At 31.7% G+C, this 22,262-nt stretch overlaps 2 protein-coding genes across 8 annotated transcripts in view; both read left to right on the top strand.

Moving 5' to 3' along the window:
• Window positions 1–22,262, top strand: part of LOC126884349 (neuropathy target esterase sws) — a 1,280,173-nt gene that overhangs the window by 213,131 nt on the left and 1,044,780 nt on the right. For all 7 annotated transcript variants that reach the window (XM_050650280.1, XM_050650276.1, XM_050650273.1 and 4 more), the window contains 2 exons: window positions 2–213; window positions 10,117–10,303. In XM_050650280.1, coding sequence (XP_050506237.1) covers window positions 2–213; window positions 10,117–10,303 — 399 coding nt within the window. The remainder of the gene's footprint in view (window position 1; window positions 214–10,116; window positions 10,304–22,262) is intronic.
• The window catches only part of LOC126884351 (uncharacterized), a 409,697-nt gene that overhangs the window by 243,079 nt on the left and 144,356 nt on the right, over window positions 1–22,262 (top strand). The gene's annotated exons all lie outside the window — the stretch shown is intronic.

The following is a 22,262-nucleotide window of genomic DNA, read 5'->3' as shown; positions in this document are numbered from 1 at the left end:
GTATTTAAACCAAAAGAATCTATTTCACAAGAGACCACCCGTTTTCGGAAGAGGGACAAAGCACTCTTTTATGGAAGAAAAATGATTCGGAAAGTAAAAAATATATCTGGCCAAGTCCGCAATTCCGGTCAAGGCAAAAAGAGAAAAATGGTGATGAAATTTGCTAGAAGATTATTACAATTGAAAAAGGAAACAGATCAAGAACAACTTAAGGTACGTTTTTTTAGTATAAAATACATTTTTAGATTTACAATTTGTTGCCAATATATTTTATTGTTAGGACTGACAAACGAGTGACAGTTGTATTTGAAATCACCCTTAACCCTTTAAGCATGACTTTTTTAAATTCCACAAAAAAAAAGATATTACATACTATGCAGTTCTGTTGTCTTTATTGGTAAAAAATAGCAAAAAAATTTTTTTTGTTCCGAAAAAGTTCCGGCAATATTAAAAAAATCAAAAATCTAATGTTGCAGATGTGCAACTTCATGCATTGGGTTATTACTTTTTTTATCAAGCCACACAGTATGGAACTTTTTAAAATAGTAATTTTTCTTATTGAAACACAAATTCAAACCACATTTTTCACAAGTCTTCGAAAATCCAGTGATTTGAAAAGTTGCACCGATTCCTCGTAGTCCATATCATCCAATGGCCAATTTGATCCAACCGCACATCTTTAGAAGGACATGCTGAGTTAGTCCTCTTGTTTTTTTATTACCAATCATTTCTTCTACTGAACTGGATGATGGGCGTCCTCGTTTAATGTTGGTGGTTTGTCCAACTAGGCACAAGCATTTTGCTACTTCTGTTTGAAATTGGAAAAATGTGGTAGTTTCCATTTTTTTATTCTGCTTCTCTTTGACAATTCTTCTATAAAGTATCCAAGCATTAGCCAGTGTCATATCAAGAAGATAGTGAAAGATACGGATGTACCATTTCTTATTTTGTGTCGAGCTATGTTGGCATCAAGTAAATCTACCCCGCCCATATGTTTATTATACTCGGCGATAATGAATGAGCAGCTTATTTCTTTAGTGGATTTTTATTTTAATAAAAATAGTTTATCACATATTTTTTACTGAAGATATTGGCTGCTGCCCATCAAAACTAGACAATTTCACCACGTGATTGTCTTTCCATATGATGGAACTTATATCTATATTTTTGAAAACTCATAGCTTGTTCCTCGGTCATCTTGTATATCTAGCTCTTCCTTCTTGCATACCGAAGTTCCGTCCATGAGTAGACAATCTAAACACCAGCGATAGTCTTATTTGGGAAGTTTTCGAATTTGTTAGTTTCGAAGATCCTGCTGATCTCTTATTTGAAACTCCTGAACCCCGTGAAGAATACAACTACCACTACACCCAAAACTTAGCTGAAAGAATTAACGATGATCATCATACACAAAAGTTTGGGAGGGGGTTTAAGGGAACAAAACCCACAAAATTTTTATGGGGTGTATTAATTTTACTGTAATTTTTTTTAAAGATGTTCCTGCCATAAGAATGGCATATGTCAATTTTCAATAAAAAATTGTCAAAATCGATTTTCATTTTGTAACTTAAAAAGGCTGTAACTTTTTTTATGTGCACATTTGTACTAAGGTAAGTTATTTTTTTTTCAGAATATGTGGTTTAATTTATGACCTGCCTTTTTGTTACATCCTGTATATTATATTGACATCTTTTATACACTTACTTGCTTTTACATTATGAGTGCATACCTACATTATACTCGATAGGAGATATATATATATATATATATATATATATATATATATATATATATATAACTTTTCATTTTCAGTTCAGTTCTACTGTATCTTGACTCTACCTAAAACTTTTAGCCCGATCAAACAATCTGACCCCAAAAAAAATAAAGGAAGGATGAAAATTTTGAAGGAAAAAATGAAGGAATAGGTAGTTGTAATTGTCTATTATTATATAAGAAAAAGTTTACAAGTCTACATCCCCTCCATTTTAAAAAATTGGAGGGGAATACCTCCCTCTTGAAGATGAAAAAAATACATTCAAAATAAGACCGGAATTGGATAAAATGACTAATTCTAAACAACTTTTCTTCTATAGAGTTTTTTCACTAAGTCAATACTTTTCGACTTATTTGCGAGTGAATATGTTCATGATTAACAAAATAAAACATGTTTTTTGACGGTTTTTCGGAGATAACTCAAAAAGTAAGTATTTTAGCGAAAAAATATTCTTAGCAAAAATATAGCCCATAAAAAATTGAAAAAATGGTGTATACATGAGGTCTGTAGACCTGAGTAGAAGCAGAAAGTAGGTTCTTCTTCGTCAAATTCCAAATCGAATATTTCAATGTGAAATAACCCAAAAACGGAGCACTTTTAGGGGAAAATTCGTTTTAACTTTTTTAAGTGTTTAAAAAAAGGTTTACTTTTGTTTTTTAAAAAAACTTGTAATATTAAAAGTAAGTGAATTACGTTCAAAATATTGTTGGTCCCTTTTATTTTTGGTAAAAGAATCGCGAAAATCACCCCCTAATTAGCAGCACATATAAATTTTAACATTACCACTTCACAAGTTACTTTGTCTATGTATTATTTATATGATCTGTAAGTTTCATCGGTTCAAAGTGCTTCGTTTTGAAAAAGCTGTAGTTAAAATGGCTTGAACGAGTAACTAATCACGAGTTTAGGCAAATTTTGAACAGCCATAGCATAACCAATTTTTGTCTAACAAGAAAACAAATAATCAAAAATATTCAGAAAAGCAAAACGTACATTTTATTACTCTTTGAGATTTTTGGTATTCCTAATTGTTTTTAAGTTAATTCCATAAACAATTACGATTTTTTTCACAATTAAAAAGATGTTTTATTTTAAAACCAATTTTTTTTCAAAACTGAGCACTTTGAACCAATGAAACTTAAGATAATATAAACAATACATAAGTAAAGTAACTTGTAAAGCGGTAACGATTAATTTTATTTGAGAAGCTAATTAAGGGGTGATTTTCGCCATTTTTTTAACAAAAAATAAGAGGGATCAACAATATTTTGAGCCTAACTCACTTACTTTTAATGTTAGAAGTTTTTTTAAAAACAAAAATAAACCTTTTTTTAAACACTTTAAAAAAGTTGTAATTAATTTTCCCCGAAAAAAGCTCCGTCTTTTGGTTATTTCACATTGAAATATTCGATTTGGAATTTGACGAAGAAGAACCTACATTTCATTAGCTGCAACTCTGCTTCTACTGGGCCTGCAGACGTCACGTATACACCATTTTTTTTTTCAATTTTTTATAAGCTATATTTTTACTAAGAATATTTTTTTCGCTAAAATACTTATAGTCCTGTCGCCAGGGGGGGTACAACGGCCTCGTTAATTCAGATGGACTTACCCAAATTTTTTTTATGTATTTTGACCCGTAGAACACGAATTTTTTGGGTAACAGTTGATCCGGATGTCGATAAGATTGTTATAGACCAAGAACTTGAGGAATCAAATAACAGCGATTTTTGGCAAAACAAAACAATATTTTGTATTTTTTGGGTCATTTTAAGCAAAAAATATTTCTACAAGTTTTTTAGTAGGATGCACAGTTTTCGAGATAAACGCGGTTGAACTTTCAAAAAATCGAAAAACTGCAATTTTTAAACCCGAATAACTTTTGATTAAAAAATAAAATAACAATTCTGCTTAGCGCCTTTGAAAGTTCAAGTCAAATTATGTCGGTTTTGATTATTTGCATTGCTAAAAATTTATTGTGTTATTGCTAAACAAAGCTACAAACAACTAGTGCGTGAGTGATGTTTCTATGATTTCTCATTTAAAATCGAACGAGTAGGTAGAATAGGTACTAGTGCAATCAAGACTATTTATACGTTACATGCGTTAAAACGCATGTAAAAGCACGGGAAACCCTACGTGTTTATAGCTTTGTTAAACAATAAAAAAATAAATTTTTACCAATGCAAATAATCAAAACCGATATAATTTGACTTAAACTTTCAAATGCGGTAAGCAGACTTCTATTTTATTTTTTAATCAAAAGTTATTCGGGTTCAAAAATTGCAATTTTTCGATTTTTTTAAAGTTCAACCGCGTTTATCTCGAAAACTGTGCATCCTACGAAAAAACTTGTAGAAATATTTTTTACTTAAAATGGCCCAAAAAATACAAAATATTGTTTTGTTTTGCCAAAAATCGCTGTTATTTGATTCCTCAAGTTCTTGGTCTATAACAATCTTATCGACATCCGGATCAACTGTTACCCAAAAAATTCGTGTTCTACGGGTCAAAATACATAAAAAAAACTTGAGTAAGTCCATCTGAATTAACGAGGCCGTTGTACCCCCCCTGGCGACAGGACTATTACTTTTTGAGTTATCTCCGAAAAACCGTCCAAAAACTTTTTTTTTTTTTTTTGGTTAAAAATGAACACATTCACTCGCAGATAACTCGTAAAGTATTGACGTAAAAAAACTCTATAGAACAAAAGATACTTAGAATTAGTCATTTTATCCAATTCCGGACTTATTTTGAACGTATATTTTTTCACCCGCGAGAAAAAAAATTTCACCCCGTATTTTCCAATTTTTGTAAAATGGAGGGGATGAAGAATTGTAAACTTTTTCTTATATAATAATAGACAATTTCAACTACCTATTCCCAAATGTTCATCCTTCCTTTATTTTTTTTTTGAGGTTTTCGTAAAATTTTGCGTTCCCTGATCGGGCTATTTAGTTAATGCTTAAACTAGAAGTCAAACAATAAGGAATGCACGTAATTTTCCCCTTGTTACCATATTCTAAATTTGAAAAAATACATAGGGAATAATCAAATTTTTTTGACATGCCATTCCTATTACAGCGAGCATTTTATTGGCTAGAAGTAGTGACGATTGTATATGACGTCATTATTATATTTTGGTCAGATGGTAAATGGTAACTGACGTCTGTCATAATATTGTAGGTTAAATATAATGTCAAATTATTGTTTTTTAATTATATATTATTTATTTGGTTGATATACAGTTTATTTTTTCATCAACTTCACTTTCCCTGCCCTATCCTTGATTTGTCTTGTTGTATGGCAGGTTTAATTAGGCGTTAATTTTAAGAAATATTGCTGGCTAAATGTGCACAGCTCACAAAGGACATAAAAGAAGAAGAAAATAAAAATAAACAAACCTTAAACAAGGAAAAAAGAGAGGACGAGTAATCCTATGATCAAAAGTGAAGCCGAACCGCCACCAGAGATTTTGATCAGCGACGTATCTTTGGGGTATTTTTATAGATTGAGTATTAAATATGAAAAAATGAAATGTATTTAAAATGAAAAATTTGTGTATATTTGAGGTAAATGTTTTACTAAGTTGCTCATATTACGTACATATGTTTCAATACGTACATATGTTTTTATTACGAATTTTAGATGAGGATTTACTTTATTTTTTATCACATTTTAACCCTCAACGAACACCCACCACTGGCAACCCATTCTTATATTTGACGTGACCGCCATGTTTTTGGTGGCAAACAAACTCAAAACTGGCTTCACTTTTTGAACGTGTATATTAAATGAGTGTTACCCGTCCTCTCTTTTTTCCTTGTCTAAGAAACAAACAAACATCTTATATAACCTTACATCGGACAATGTTAGTTTGACACACGGTTCTTAGACATTACTACGGTTGCCCAGATAAGTATTTTAGAAAAATTGAAACGCAGAATGAAAGATTACATTATTACCGAGGACGAAAAGCCCCTTAGAATATACAAGCAGTTTCTTTTGAATGAAATATTTGAAATTAAATATCACACTTCTCTTTTATTTTCACCCCTGTAACTTATTAAAATAAACAGAAGTTTTCAGGGACTTTCTGCCCTCGGTAATAATGTAGTCTTTCATTCTGCGTTTAAATTTTTCAAAAATATTTATTTTGCATTTTGACATGTGTCAAAATTTTACATTTTGCTCCTTTCCCTTAATCGGTATTTTTATGTCTTTTATGTATGGAAAATAGTCAAGATAGTTAAGAAATAAAGATGTTTAGTGGATTATAATACCTAATTATGGAAAACTATTGATATTTATCCATGCAATATTTACGGAAATCTAGGACTTCAAACTCCATTTTACACTGAAATTTTGTCGATGATTTTCCATTAATACTGGATTAACTATTGAATACATACCTACTATCCTTAGAGGTCAGCTAGGATTATGTGAATTAGAATTACTTGTATAATTTATTGTAAGAATTTAAATAATAGGTACCTAATAAATTTGGCCACACTACAGCCTGTACCTGGCATTCTAAAATGTCATCAACACTATTATTACGTTAATACATAATAAAATTTTAACGTTTTAACCTACCTTATAAATATATATTCTTTTTTAAACTCCTACAGTAGGTACGATCTACAACTTTCATGAATAATTCAAAATAAGTTTTACGGAAACAACACCAAAATTACAAATACAAAAATATAAAGTAAACTAGAATGTACCGGGTGGTGAATTGGAAAACGGGCCATAGGAAACTCAATGCAAAATTCTAAACTGTTGAATTCCTGCTTCCCTAATTATTTTAAGTACATCAAAAGACATTAGAAACTATTTGTAGAGGATTGAAATCTGTATTGAAAACAACTGTTAAAATTGTTCTACGAATTAAACATATTCCAAAATTTTGTAAAAATGTAATACACTTTTTAGTTTTTCAGCCCAAAATTAGGCCACACACAGTGCAATAATGTGTCACAATGAAGTTATTATTAATTATTTATATGGGAAATAAGCCACAATTAAAATGAAAAAAATAATTTTATTAACGTTTCAATTAATAATTTTATTAACAACGGCACCCGATTTGGGCGTCGAAACGTTAATAAAATTATTTTTTTCATTTTAATTGTGGCTTATTTCCCATATAAATAATTAATCATAAAAATGCCACAAGGAAATAGCTTCAGAACAAAATGAAGTTATTATTTTCACATTTTTGAACTGTCAATATTTTTATTTTATCATTTATTGTTTAAAAACAATACAGTTGATAAGGCACCCACAGTTGCGGAGAAAGTATTAATAATAAAGATTTTTTATTCAGTCAATGGTGTGAGCACTGTCAGTTAAAAATAGTATCTAACGTGTGGCCTAACTTTTACACACATACCTTCTGTGGCAAATGTATTATATTTTTCAAAGTTTTGGAATGCGTTTAAATCGTAGAACAATTGTAACTTTTGATTTTAATACAGATTTCAATTCTCTACAAATATTATCTCATGACTTTTGATGTAAAATAATTAGGGAAGCAGGAATTCAACAGTTTAGAATTTTACATTGAGTTTCCTATGGCCAGTTTTACGATTCACCACCCGGTATAAGATAAAAAAAATGTGTATTATTTGTCTTATTATTTAATATCACAAATAATACACATATATACACAATAACACACATTCATTGATCGAAAATCATTTAAAAATATGGGATTAAAAATATGGGATTGTGTATTCTTGTGACGTAAAGTCAAAACTGTAAGTCTTAAATAAAGATAGTTATCTTTATTTCACACTCTTAAGACAAAGAGAAACAGTGTAGGCTGTAGCAGCTTTGGTAAATGAATATATAAAAAAGGGTTCAAGGCAGGTTTTGTTTATATTCGATTCAGAGTTGGACTACCATCTCCATATAGTAACTATTTCAGCATCCTTATGCATCATCAGTGAAGATTATGCAGTCACAACTCTGAAGGGAATACAAACATTCTGCCTCTTTTAAAGCAAACCATCGCGATGCGATGAACCCGCCTTTTGAGACGCAATACAGCGACATCTCTCGTATTACGAGGAAAACGAAAAGCCCTAGATACAAAGTCTACTACTTTTTAAACAATTAGAATAATTGAAATAAAAATATAATAAACAATATTTTAAATCCAAGACTTTTCGTTAATAAACTGCTTTCTGGCTGCATCCCATATCTCCGGATTTTACAATATATAATCACATAGAGACGACGAAATAGGAGAAAGCAAATAGAGGACACTTAGGCCACGCATTTACCTTCTCTTCGTCTAGGAAAAGGACCGAAAGACAGTTTCTAAATACTCACAAATTGAGTAAAAATGAAAAAGATAAAAAAGGGTTCAGGCAGGTTTTGTTTATATTTGATTCAGAGTTGGACTACCATCTCCATATAGTAACTATTTCAGCATCCTTATGCATCATCAGTGAAGATTATGCAGTCACAACTCTGAAGGGAATACAAACATTCTGCCTCTTTTAAAGCAAACCATCGCGATGCGATGAACCCGCCTTTTGAGACGCAATACAGCGACATCTCTCGTATTACGAGGAAAACGAAAAGCCCTAGATACAAAGTCTACTACTTTTTAAACAATTAGAATAATTGAAATAAAAATATAATAAACAATATTTTAAATCCAAGACTTTTCGTTAATAAACTGCTTTCTGGCTGCATCCCATATCTCCGGATTTTACAATATATAATCACATAGAGACGACGAAATAGGAGAAAGCAAATAGAGGACACTTAGGCCACGCATTTACCTTCTCTTCGTCTAGGAAAAGGACCGAAAGACAGTTTCTAAATACTCACAAATTGAGTAAAAATGAAAAAGATAAAAAAGGGTTCAGGCAGGTTTTGTTTATATTTGATTCAGAGTTGGACTACCATCTCCATATAGTAACTATTTCAGCATCCTTATGCATCATCAGTGAAGATTATGCAGTCACAACTCTGAAGGGAATACAAACATTCTGCCTCTTTTAAAGCAAACCATCGCGATGCGATGAACCCGCCTTTTGAGACGCAATACAGCGACATCTCTCGTATTACGAGGAAAACGAAAAGCCCTAGATACAAAGTCTACTACTTTTTAAACAATTAGAATAATTGAAATAAAAATATAATAAACAATATTTTAAATCCAAGACTTTTCGTTAATAAACTGCTTTCTGGCTGCATCCCATATCTCCGGATTTTACAATATATAATCACATAGAGACGACGAAATAGGAGAAAGCAAATAGAGGACACTTAGGCCACGCATTTACCTTCTCTTCGTCTAGGAAAAGGACCGAAAGACAGTTTCTAAATACTCACAAATTGAGTAAAAATGAAAAAGATAAAAAAGGGTTCAGGCAGGTTTTGTTTATATTTGATTCAGAGTTGGACTACCATCTCCATATAGTAACTATTTCAGCATCCTTATGCATCATCAGTGAAGATTATGCAGTCACAACTCTGAAGGGAATACAAACATTCTGCCTCTTTTAAAGCAAACCATCGCGATGCGATGAACCCGCCTTTTGAGACGCAATACAGCGACATCTCTCGTATTACGAGGAAAACGAAAAGCCCTAGATACAAAGTCTACTACTTTTTAAACAATTAGAATAATTGAAATAAAAATATAATAAACAATATTTTAAATCCAAGACTTTTCGTTAATAAACTGCTTTCTGGCTGCATCCCATATCTCCGGATTTTACAATATATAATCACATAGAGACGACGAAATAGGAGAAAGCAAATAGAGGACACTTAGGCCACGCATTTACCTTCTCTTCGTCTAGGAGAAGGACCGAAAGACAGTTTCTAAATACTCACAAATTGAGTAAAAATGAAAAAGATAAAAAAGGGTTCAAGGCAGGTTTTGTTTATATTCGATTCAGAGTTGGACTACCATCTCCATATAGTAACTATTTCAGCATCCTTATGCATCATCTTGGATTTAAAATATTGTTTATTATATTTTTATTTCAATTATTCTAATTGTTTAAAAAGTAGTAGACTTTGTATCTAGGGCTTTTCGTTTTCCTCGTAATAAATGAATATATGTTTTTTATTTGGCAACAGCGCTGCCCTGCCAAACTTGACGGTAGCGAAAAAGCTAATATACGAGGAAAAATTTGTTGAATTTGTTTGCCGTTTGTACCGTGTTTGCCGTTGAAGTTTGTACCGGTGGGTTATGATGTCATTAAATCTATGACATGCATTCCTAATTGTTTGATTTCTAGTTTATTAATCAAATATCTATGATGACGTATTATTTGAATTTCTATTAATGTATACTAAAAACATTCCAGGTGCTAGAACCTCCAGCAGAGTATTTACAAGAAGACATGCTTAGCGATGACAGAATGCCGCCTGATGCTTTGTATATGTTGCAAAGTATTAGGGTGTTCGGCCACTTTGAAAAGCCCATATTTTTGAAACTTTGCAAACATACTGAAATAATTAACGTCCATGCAGGAGCGTATCTGTTTAGAATAGGTGAGTGCTATTATAGTATATTCATTCAAGCAATTCACCTCGCAATTCCAAAGGCCTTCATGGATTTGTTTGAAATTTTGACAGTAGCTCAAAAATGATGCAAATAATAAACCTGACTTGGTGCCAATGTATGCTTCCACCCCGGGGGTGAATGCCACCCTTTCTCGGGGGTGGAGATTTAAAATTTCAAAATGACACCAGAAATCGATATAGAATTGAATTTGATGAAGAAAATGTAGAATACAATTTTTTACTTAACTTAATAGTTTCTGAGTTATTCGCGATTGAAGATTCCAAAAAAAAAACACGTTTTTCACTAGTTTTTTGCGAATGACTCGAAAATTACGCATTTTCAAGAAAAAATCATCCTTAATAAAATGGAGGCTTATAAGAAAACAAAGAAAATAGTCAGTTTTAATTAAATTTTTTCGATATTAAGCAACTTATTGAGTCATTGAAAACGAATTTTTTGTTTTTCGTAAATTTATGCAAATATTGGAGCTCAAATATTTTTTAATAATAATAAATAATAATTATAATATAGTAAATAATAATTATTTTTCTGTTATTTAAGCCCAAATATTTTTGACCGTTATTTTTTAATTAATTATTAATTTTTCATAGAAAATGTTAATAAACATTTTTAAAGTACTTACTTTTTTAGGCCTTCAAAATAAGCTTTGACAGAAGCCTCTAGCATAAAAATTATGTTCCGACAACACGTTCCAAAAGTTTGAATTATTTAAAACCATTACATTTTGAAAAAACTTGTTTTAAGTAAATTTCTTTTTTTTTTCGATTTTTCAAAAAATACGTTATTTTTTCAAAATATCTCAAAAACTATTGGATTTATGAAAAAAAGTGTTCTGAACAAAAATTTAGCTTTTTTTACTGAAAATTTTGCTTTTTTTATAACTCACGTAGCTTATAAATTAATCAAGATATAAGCGTTTAAAATATTGATTTCAATGCAAAGGGAGCGTCTTTTTAGCCCTTTAATATTGAAATTCTCTGAACGAAAGGCTCTAGAGTCTAGAAAGATTGCAACTCTCATGATCTTATAGTTTATGAAATGCCCTACAAAATGATGTGAGAGTGAGTGAAAAAAGCTTAAAGGGAAGCCGAGTTATTGTTAAAAAACCAAATACAATTTTCTAGAGATAATGTTTGAAAATTACGGAGCGTCTAAATTTTGATGTTTTTGGATTATTTATTCTTTTATCCATGCAGTGTCTGCTTTGTATTTACATATCGGACAACAAAACTCTCAATTTTGCTGATTGCGGATGGACAAAAGAGAATGGCACCTTGGTACCAAACAAAATGACGGATATTCCTGCACCAGAAGAACTACTTAAAATGATATTTTGCAATTGCAAAAAAGGATGTGGCTCAACTGGTGGGTGTCGCAAACTTGGATTATATGCAAACAATCTTGCGGTTCTTGCTCTGGTGATAGCTGCCAAAATTCTCATCCTGTCGACCAAGAAGAAAAGGAAGTTGATGCAGAAGAAATAGACTAAATTGGAAGTTGAAGTTAAATTATTGATATGTACCTACTTTAAAAATCATTAATTTTATACTTTTTTAATGCATAATAAATATTTTTCATTATCATCAAAATGTAAAGTTTAAAAAGTTTAATTTCCCTCAAACGTATATTTTTATGGTAGGTATACAAATTTTATAAATATATATGCTTCCATTATATCATAAGCAACAATTAATTTTCATTTTCTTAACGATTTCCATTACTTCAAGCTTTCAAAAAGATTCGTTCCCTAATTTTTATGATAAGAGGTAGTTTTTAGGGATTTAATCAAATTAAAGACTTCTTGTATGTATCAGGTTTTTTATATTTAAATAATATATATTTTTTCTAATTAAGATCGAAAATAATATGATTTCGTAATCTCAGCCATTTTTTTAATAACTGTGAGGTGTAGTTTTTAAGGGTAGTTACATATAAAAATATCGAACTATCAGTTACCTACATTGTAAAAAACAACAAAAATTTAATTTGATTAAACATATTGATGTCTATAACTGCTTCCATTTATTAATTTTAAATTTTTTCATAAGTTTCATTCTTAGGGGTGGTCTTTTGTGGTTGCATTATTAAAAAAGTAAGTGTCAGATTTCTTGTACTTGAAAGAAAAAAATTCTCCTATTACGATCCAAAATAAAAAAAATTCATGTTTCTTGACCATATTTTGTAAATATTCGTTGTATGAGGGGTTGTTTTTAAGGGTTGTGAGCTGTAAAATATCAAAATATTAAAGTCATGATTCAAAACAATCAACATTTAACATATTTGAACATAATTATAGCTCATTACCGCTTTAAATCATTAGTTTTCAATTTATTCTAGTAAGGGGTAGTTTTCACCCCTTAAAAATAAAAAGCATACTTTGCGACCAAGTCAGGTTTGAAGAGGAGGGTAAAATGAACTTAATTCCAAATTTTCAAGAAGATCGATGAAGACAATTAGAATTGCATTTTAAAAATGATTGTACTATTAATATTTTTCTTAAAAATAAATGATAATCAGAAAAATTTACAATAATGTATTAACAAGAACCCATTTTTAATTGAAGAAATACAGTTTGGATCAAGCTCGATGGTGCTTATGGATTACATGGTTTGTCTGTTTCTTCTGTAAATCTACGCACCTTTGCTCGTGGATTGGCGTTTTTTATTTATGCTTTCTACCATAAACTGTCTCTCAGGTCAAGTACTTCTTTAAGGGTTTGATCCTCCTAGACTGAACTTTTTGGTTACTTTCAATGTATTAACAAATGGGTATTTTGAAAATAATTGTTGGCCATATCTGTAGTGTTGGGTTTATTATTTTTTATACTGTTTTTATGTGATTTAATTCATCTATGTATATACTGACGCGTATGTCTAATATGTTTAATTAGAGTTTCCTGATTTATTTCCTTTAACTACCTGAGGAGCATAAGGCAGCCAGGAGAATCTTCGAGAATTCCCACTCTCCCTCTTGCTGCTATTGAAAAGAAGAACTTTCTTTTCAATAGCAGCATCTGGTTTCTTAAGATGACCAATCCATCTTCACTTCCGTTCTCTTATTTCTATTTCGGCACTCGTTTGGTCTTCCTCAGAGCTGGGCCGGGTACTGATAAATTGTACTCGGATATAGAGTACCGGGTACTTTTCATATTTGAGGAACGATTACAGAGTACCAAGTACATTGTTCAAGAAATGTACTCAGAGTACAATACTCAAAGTACCATTACCCGAATTTCTCGGGTACTTATTTCGAGTACATTCGAATATAGAACCCGAAAAAAGGTAAGAAGGTAATAATTATCTCTGCATCTACAATTCCAACTGAAATAAAAAAAGAATGTGTGTGTACTTAGTACGCACGAAGGAAGTTATACTTCTATTATATGATTTCTTAAAAAAAATATACGTTACAGTTCAAGTTGATTCTCAGTTAGAGTTGACTCCAACTAGTTGGAGTCAACTCCAACTGAAACGAGCAGTAAAAGTTGATTTTAAAAATTTAAACCAACTTTTACTAGTTGGAGTTGACTCTTCCTGGATCGATTCAGTAAATGTTGTTTATACGAGAATCTCAAGTGCACTTTTGATGAGTGTGCGTTTCTTTGTTTTGACCGTTTCAACTACTTATTAGTATAGTCTGTAACGTCGCCCCCGTTAGGTAAATTATTCTGATTCGATTTTTTGCACAAACTTACTCAAAGAAATACATCCGTATAACAAATACACAGGGTGTCACGCGGTACCGCGGTCGAAAAATTGTTTAACCAATTTTTGTTAACCAAATTCACAAAAATAATTTTTATCTACTCTATCTCATATTATGTAAAGCAGCGGTTCTCAATCTGTGGTACATGTACCACTGGTGGTACATATCATTATTTGCGGTGGTAGATTTTGAGAAAGCGTTCGATAGGATGAAGCACAAGACCTTGAAAGAAATATTGAACGACATCGGAGTCGACAAAAGAGATTCTAAAATTATAGAGGCTATTTATTGGAATCAGACAGCAATCATAAAGACCAATGGTAATACTTCAAGGCCAATTGAAATACAACGAGGTGTTAGACAGGGTTGTGTGCTATCACCGATACTTTTAACGTCTACTCTGAGATAATATTTGCGAACTCTTTATCGCACTCTTCAGAAGGAATCAGGATAAACGGTCAGAGAGTAAATAACATCCGCCATGCAGATAACGCAGTATTAATGACTAATTCGGACCATACTCTGCAGATACTGTTGGATAGGGTTACTGAGAGTTGTGAAAAAATAGGGATGACGATCAATACTGCGAAAACCAAAGTTATAAGAATATCAAGGAAAAAAATTGACCTCTTCCAATAAATATGTGAAACACCAAACAGCTTGAATACGTAAGCCAGTACAAGTATCTTGGTTGCTGGTTCAACAATCAACTTGATTACGGAGGCCTGAACACAACACAACACTGATGAACAAGTTGGACGCCTTTGAACTCTGGCTTTATAGAAGAGACTTGAAAATACCTTGGACAACCCACACCACCAACGAATATGTTCTGAGAGAAGGTACAGATAGGGAACTGCTAAAAATCATTAAAGTCAGAAAAGTTAGCTACCTGGGACACATAATGAGAAACGAAAAGTACCGCCTCACGCAACTGATCATCCAGGGTAAGATTGAAGGAAAACGGGGTCCCGGTAAGCGCCAGATTTCATGGCTTAGAAATATCAGAGACTGGACCGGCCTTGATTCAACATCTTTGTTTAGAGCCGCATTGGACAGAGACAGATTTACCAGTGTAGTCGCTAACCTCCACTAAAGGAGAAAGCACCAGAAGAAGAACTTTCGCCTTGTCATGGCGATGACGTGTGAGCAATAAATTACAAAAAAAGTTTTAACAGTTTTGTGGTTTGGCAGAAATTTGAATTTTTAAATGTCAAAATGGTGCAATGGTGCATCTCACTCGCACTCACATTGATAACTGCGTCAATACGCTCCTAGCGCTCATTGTTAATAATTAAAAATAACCGCTTAGTAATAAAATAATAACAAAAATTTCTTCAGTATCTTGTAGGGGGGTCGTTAAAATTTTATTTGGTGACTTTCGGACTTTCATAATAATTTTTAACTGAGTTATTAAGCCTTTAAAATGGTCATTTTCGTATTTTGCAAATTTTAAATCGCGTATAACTCGACAACAATCAATTTTAGAGAAAAATCACAAAATACCTTTTTTGCTCAGAATAACCCAAATGATCTAAAAAAAATTGTTCGAAGTGAAAAAATTATTTTTGTGAATTTGTCTAAAAAAAAATTGTTTAAACAATTTATCGATCAAGGTACTGCCTGCCACCCAGTAGATTTGTCGTAAGGACCTCTTTTTGAGTAAGTTTGTGCAAAAAATTCGAATCGGAGTAATTTACCTAACGAGGGCGACGATACAGCCTAGACTACTTTGAACATGTTCAGTAACATTTGATTTCTAGAATCGGCTGTTTGTGTGAATCAGAATCAACTTTTACTAAATGGCATTGGGAAGAGTATACTTTTCCTAGTTGGAGTCTACTTTTACTAGTAAATGTTGAATATAAATCTTCATTTTATATTTATAATCAACTTTTACTGAAACCAGCCGTTAGAGTTGACTCCAACTAGTTGGAGTCAACTCCAACTGGATAATCAACTTGAACTGTAACATATATACTTTAAACAGTTTGTTTTATTTTTTTTTTAACACCAAACTAATTTTGTGCTTACCCCTTTCAAAAAAATAAAAAAAAAAAGTATAGGATTGCTCCGGATTCGTACTCAAGACCTCTCAATATCTGACCGAATGCTATACCAAATACGCTACGAGGACTGTGTCTGTATCGGTTTGGACGTACCTAATGACAATTCACGGTAACAAACAGGCAAGGTGAAGTATAATAAATATACAATAAAATGTTTTAATAATACTTATCTTACTCCTGAGGAAGACAAATCCAAAGACACAAAAATTATAATAAATATATTTACTAAAAACACTAATATATTCTTTTCACACCTTTTCTTGCACTGATATATTTATACATAACTTGAAAGATAGCAACTAAACGCCATACTGTCTGTGTGCGCATGCGCGCAGTATTATGAAATTTTACTCTCAGTCGCGCCTAGAGAAGTATAACTTCAAAAATAAGCATTGAATCGTTAGAGCATTTCTTCGAGGGCTATTAATAATTATTTTAGCATAAGAGAATAGGCATTCCACAGGCGCAGAAGAAGGCAAGAATGTATTATATCTTAGAAAAACTTTAAGTGAGTGTATTAGACAGAGTATACTAGTCTAACATTCCACGTTGATTCGCAAGATTGCCACTCAACACAAACTAAAGATCAAGGGAAAGAAGGATGATCATTGCACAAGATACCATGAATCCAAAAGATGACTTAAAGTCATATTTGGTTACTCATTTGGGATTTTGTTTTTTTTTGTTCAATTTTTTTTTTTTAATTAAGATATTTAATGGAATGCTTTTAATTACTACATAAAAATGTATGACTGATTTGTCATAACATTAAACTGTCTTCATTTCTATAAAGGTATTTTTTATATCCCCAAAACAAAATGGTATTCCATAATGGTGACTTTCCTCTACTTACTATTTTTTTTATACATTTTTTATATCTTGTTATTACTTTATCGACATTTGTCACGGATATCTTAAATACTTTGTATTGGTATCACTTGAATCTCCGGTATCTAGTTCTTCGCAATAATCAAGAGAAGTTAGTTTTTGAGCAGCGTTAATCACTATCTTTTTCAAAGCGTCCATAGAAAATTCTGCATTTTTTAAACCATTATACCAACGCAATTTAAACTTAGGATGAACAATTATTGCGGATATAATGGCCTCTTCCGATGACAAATTAAGTATTTCTGAGAATCTTTTCTCCAAGCTCTGCATACATATTTAAAAAAAAATCACCGCCAGAACTCAGTGTTTGAAGCTTTAACTTATCCCATTTATTCCTCAAAGATAGCAGACTTGGAAGTAAGTACCCATAATAGACACATTCTTCTCCTTGCAGAACATCGAGGGTTGTAGCGAGAGGTTTCAAGCCCATACAGTACTCCTCTAAGTACAGCAACTCGGTTTCCTTAAAGTTTTTTTATATCAAGCCTTTGAAAAAGAGACGGTAGCTTCTCTAGAGAAACCGAGTCATAATAAGAGTTCCATCTTGTTACAGCTGGATAACTTAGAGTGTCCCAAGACATCTTTAATAATCTCAGCACTTTTAAGTCTCTTAGCTTTCGTCCATAAGGTGTTACATTTCGAAAAAACTTGAGTATGTCTTGTTTTAAGTCCAATGTTTGACTGAATTACCTCTATTTATTTACACCTTAGTCTATCATTTCAACAACAAAAAGCAAAATAAAAACTCGGCGTGATTCGCGTCTGCTTGACTTGACGAATGGACTGATACTGAAAACGGCGTTTTTGCGTGTTGCTATTAATTTAGTCTCCCACATGCAGCGACAAGTTTAGACTTGAAAAATGTAATCGGAAAATGTACTCGTATAATAAACGCGGGTACTGGGTACTGAGTATCCAGTCAATTTTGAGTACAAAATTCGGGTACTTGTACCCGGGTATTGCCCAGCTCTGGGCACTTCCTTATTTTCGTTATTGAGACCACAATCCATTTTATTCAAAAAAACTTCTTTCTATACTTTCCATATTGTTAAATTTTGTAAAATATATTTATATTATTTTGTTTTTTTTTAATTTTAATCCACCTATTCTAGGTACACCACTGGTAACGTCACTTTGGCGTAAAAGGTGCGTTTAAACAAGGTAAAAGTTTAAAAATTCGGCTCGTAGATAGACCACTCATCAGCGGTAAAACACTGTAAAACCGTGGAATTTTGAGAATCAACACAGATTTTAATGAAAATTTGGGTTTAAGCTCTGTTCACTCTTCTTCAAAATCTACCCTATGCCGAACTGCGCTTTTGCCCTGGGGGTGAAAACAACCGCATCTAGGGGATGAAAATTTTTTTTGTCAAAATAACTATGGAAATCGATAAAGTGACCAATTCTGAGTAAATTTTGTTTTATAAATTTTTTTTGCAAAATTGACACTTTCAAAATTATTTGCTTTTGAAAATATGCATTTTTCATTGAAAAAACTCACGTTTTATAACTGTTTTTCATGAATAACTTAAAAAAAATTAATTTAAAAAAAAATCGTCAAGATCAAAATTGTAGCTAATAAAAAAACAAAGATATTCGCGTCAGAACGACCTAGGTAGACACAATAACGACCGAGTTATTGCTCTTTAAAGGATGGTTATTTTCGAAGAACCTCGAAATGGAGAACCTTCAATCTCAAATATCTCGAATCTGGTGCAATTTTTTGGGAGAACTTATCAGACATCTTTTAAAGCACATTCTTTCAAATGAGCTCTGACAAAAGTTTTTGAAGTGAAAACTTCTTTAGGGACGTTGTGCTATTTTTGGATAGGGGAAAAAGCATTGAATTCGCGACCGTCATCGCGAACTTCATCTTTAGGGACGTTGTGCGATTTTTGGATAGGGGTAAAAGCATTGAATTGGCGACCGTCATCGCGACCGTCATCGCTTATGCTATATATTATGTGTATGTATACATATATAAATTGTGTAGAGGCATTTAAATTTAAAATAAATGCAAAACCTATTTTAGGATGGGGAAAAAGGATTGATTTCGCGACCATCATCGCGACCGTCATCACGTCGGCGAAATAAATTTTGTACATATATAGGTATATTATGTGTATGTATATATATACAGGGTGGTTCATCTTATTCGCCTCGGTCTCTGTACAGAAAACCACTTGATATTTTAAAAAAATTTCTTCACAGAAATATACAGGGCCTTTAATACTACAACCTAAAAATAATGTGAATTATACAAGATGTTCCAAAAAAGAGTGGTATATCAAAGTTATATTTTTTCTTATGGAATACCCTATATCTGATGACATTATTGAATTGACCTTAAAAAATAAGCTCTACTTTCATAAGGGTTCCCTATACCTAAATACAGGGTGTTTTGATTTATTTCGATTTTTATAAAAATGTGAGGTTTTAGATAAAAATAAATATCTACGAATCTAAGAAGCAGTAACAAATTATTTCTTGGATCTTAATAATAGACTATTTAGTATACTTAAACAGATGCTTATTGCAACAAAATTTCTTACAGGGTGGTCAAAATATGAGATTGTTCTATTAACAAATTCAAGCTGTTATAACTTACTTATTTTAAATAGAACACCCTGTATTTTACTAGTCTATCGCGTAGAAAATTTACTTAGCTTTCAATTTGTACTAGGGTTTCCTATACCTATCTTTTTACAGGGTGGTCAAAATATTAGATTGTTCTATTAACAAATTCAAGCTGTAATAACTTACTTATTTTAAGTGGAACACCCTGTATCTTACTAGTCTATCGAGTAGAAAATTTACTTAGCTTTCAATTCTTATTAGGGTTTCCTACACCTATCTCCATGTTAACATTCTCAATACACATGTTATTCTGTAGATATAAATTCCCATGTTATTCTGTAAATACCCATTTTTACATATTTTTGTACAATAGGCTCGTTTTCGTCAAAGTAGCCATTGCATTTAATTGTTTGTAATTGCGATTTAAAGATTCAAACAAAAAGTGGCGTTCTTAAATTTACTTAATAACCGTTGGGTTAAGATATGGAAAATACTTATACGGAATGAAATATAATTTAAATATCTTCCAGAATACGGCATCTAATATAAATATAGGGTATGTAGTTTAAAATAAACGTATTATTCAATTTCACATGTAGGCCAAAATCAACTAAAATAATACAACACTCTGTGTGACTACATGATAACACTGAAAATTTCATTAATGACAGTATCTTGTCTAAGTATATTGCCGGTGTTGGTGATGTGTTGTACATAAACACGACATAGGTACTTATGTAATTCTAATTTTTAAAGCTTACAAATTAGGAAATCTTTAAATATTTAAAAAATTAAGGGAGATAGGTATAGGAAACCCTAATAAGAATTGAAAGCTAAGTAAATTTTCTACTCGATAGACTAGTAAGATATAGGGTGTTCCATTTAAAATAAGTAAGTTATTACAGCTTGAATTTGTTAATAGAACAATCTAATATTTTGACCGCCCTGTAAAAAGATAGGTATAGGAAACCCTAGTACAAATTGAAAGCTAAGTAAATTTTATACGCAATAGACTAGTAAGATACAGGGTGTTCCATTTAAAATAAGTAAGTTATTACAGCTTGAATTTGTTAATAGAACAATCTCATATTTTGACCATCCTGTAAGAAATTTTGTTGCAATAAGCATCTGTTTAAGTATGCTAAATAGTCTTTTATTAAGATCCAAGAAAGAATTTGTTACTGCTTCTTAGATTCGTAGATATTTATTTTTTTTCTAAAACCTTACATTTTTATAAAAATCGAAATAAATCAAAACACCCTGTATTTAGGTATAGGGAACCCTTATGAAAGTATAGCTTATTTTTTAAGGTCAATTCAATAATGTCATCAGATATAGGGCATTCCATAAGAAAAAATATAACTTTGATATACCACTCTTTTTTGGAACACCCTGTATAATTCACATTATTTTTAGGTTGTTGTATTAAAGGCCCTGTATATTTCTGTGAAGAATTTTTTTTAAAATATCAAGTGGTTTTCCGTACAGAGACCGAGGCGAATAAGATGAACCACCCTGTATATATATATATATATATATATATATATATATATATATATATATATATATATATAAATTGTATAGAAGTATTTAAATTTAAAATAAATGTAAAACCTATTTTAGGATGGGGAAAAATGATTTATTTCGCGACCGTCATCTCTTCGGCGAAATGTAAAATCTATTTTGGGATGCGGAAAAAAGATTGATTTCACGACCGTCATCGCTTCGACGAAATAAATTTTGTACGTGTATTATTATAATGTACGTATAATAATACTAATATTATTGAAGTGAAAACTTCTTTAGCGACGTTGTGCACTTTTTAGATAGGCAAAAATATTGAATTAGCGACCGTCATTGCTTAGACGAAATAATGTTGTGAAGTGAAAACTTTTAGGGCCGTTTTGGTCTTTTTAGATGGGGAAAAGTATTTAATTACCGACCGTCATCGCGACCGTCATTGCTTCGACGAAATACATTTTTGAAGTGAACACTTCTTTAACGACGTTGTGCACTTTTTAGGTGGGGAAAAAGTATTGAATTAGCGACGGTCATCACTTCAGCGAAATATATTTTTGGAGTGAAAAGTTCTTTAGTGACGTTGTGCAGTTTTTAGATGGGGAAAAACTATTAAATTAGCGACCGGTATTTGTTCGACGAAATAAATTTTTGAAGTGAAAACTTTTTTAGGCACGTTGTGCACTTTTAAGATGGGGAAAAAGTGTTGAATTAGCGACCGTCATCGCTTCGGCGAAATATATTTTTGAAGTGAAAACTTCTTTAGGGACGTTTTGCACTTTTTCGATGGGAAAAAAGTATTAAACTAGCGACCGTCATTGTTTCGACGAAATAAATTTTTGAAATGAAATCTTCTTTATGGACGTTGTGCCCTTTTTAGATGTAGAAAAGTATTCAATTATCAACCGACATCGCGACCGTCATTGCTTAGACGGAATAAATTTTTGAAGCTTAGGGACGTTATACACTTTTTAGATGGGGAATAAGTGTTGTATTAGCGACCGTCATGGCTTCGGCGAAATAAATTTTTCAAATGAAAACTTCTTAGGGACGTTGTACACTTTTTAGATTGGGAAAAGTATTAAATTAGCGACCGTCAATGTTTGACGAAATAAATTTTTAAAGTGAAAACTTTTGTAGGGACGTTGTGCACTTTTTAGATAGGAAA

The sequence above is a fragment of the Diabrotica virgifera genome, chromosome 5, assembly GCF_917563875.1.
Source record: "Diabrotica virgifera virgifera chromosome 5, PGI_DIABVI_V3a".
Lineage (NCBI taxonomy): Eukaryota > Metazoa > Arthropoda > Insecta > Coleoptera > Chrysomelidae > Diabrotica > Diabrotica virgifera.
Note: the sequence above shows the minus strand (reverse complement) of the source record. Positions and strands in the feature narration are given on the sequence as shown.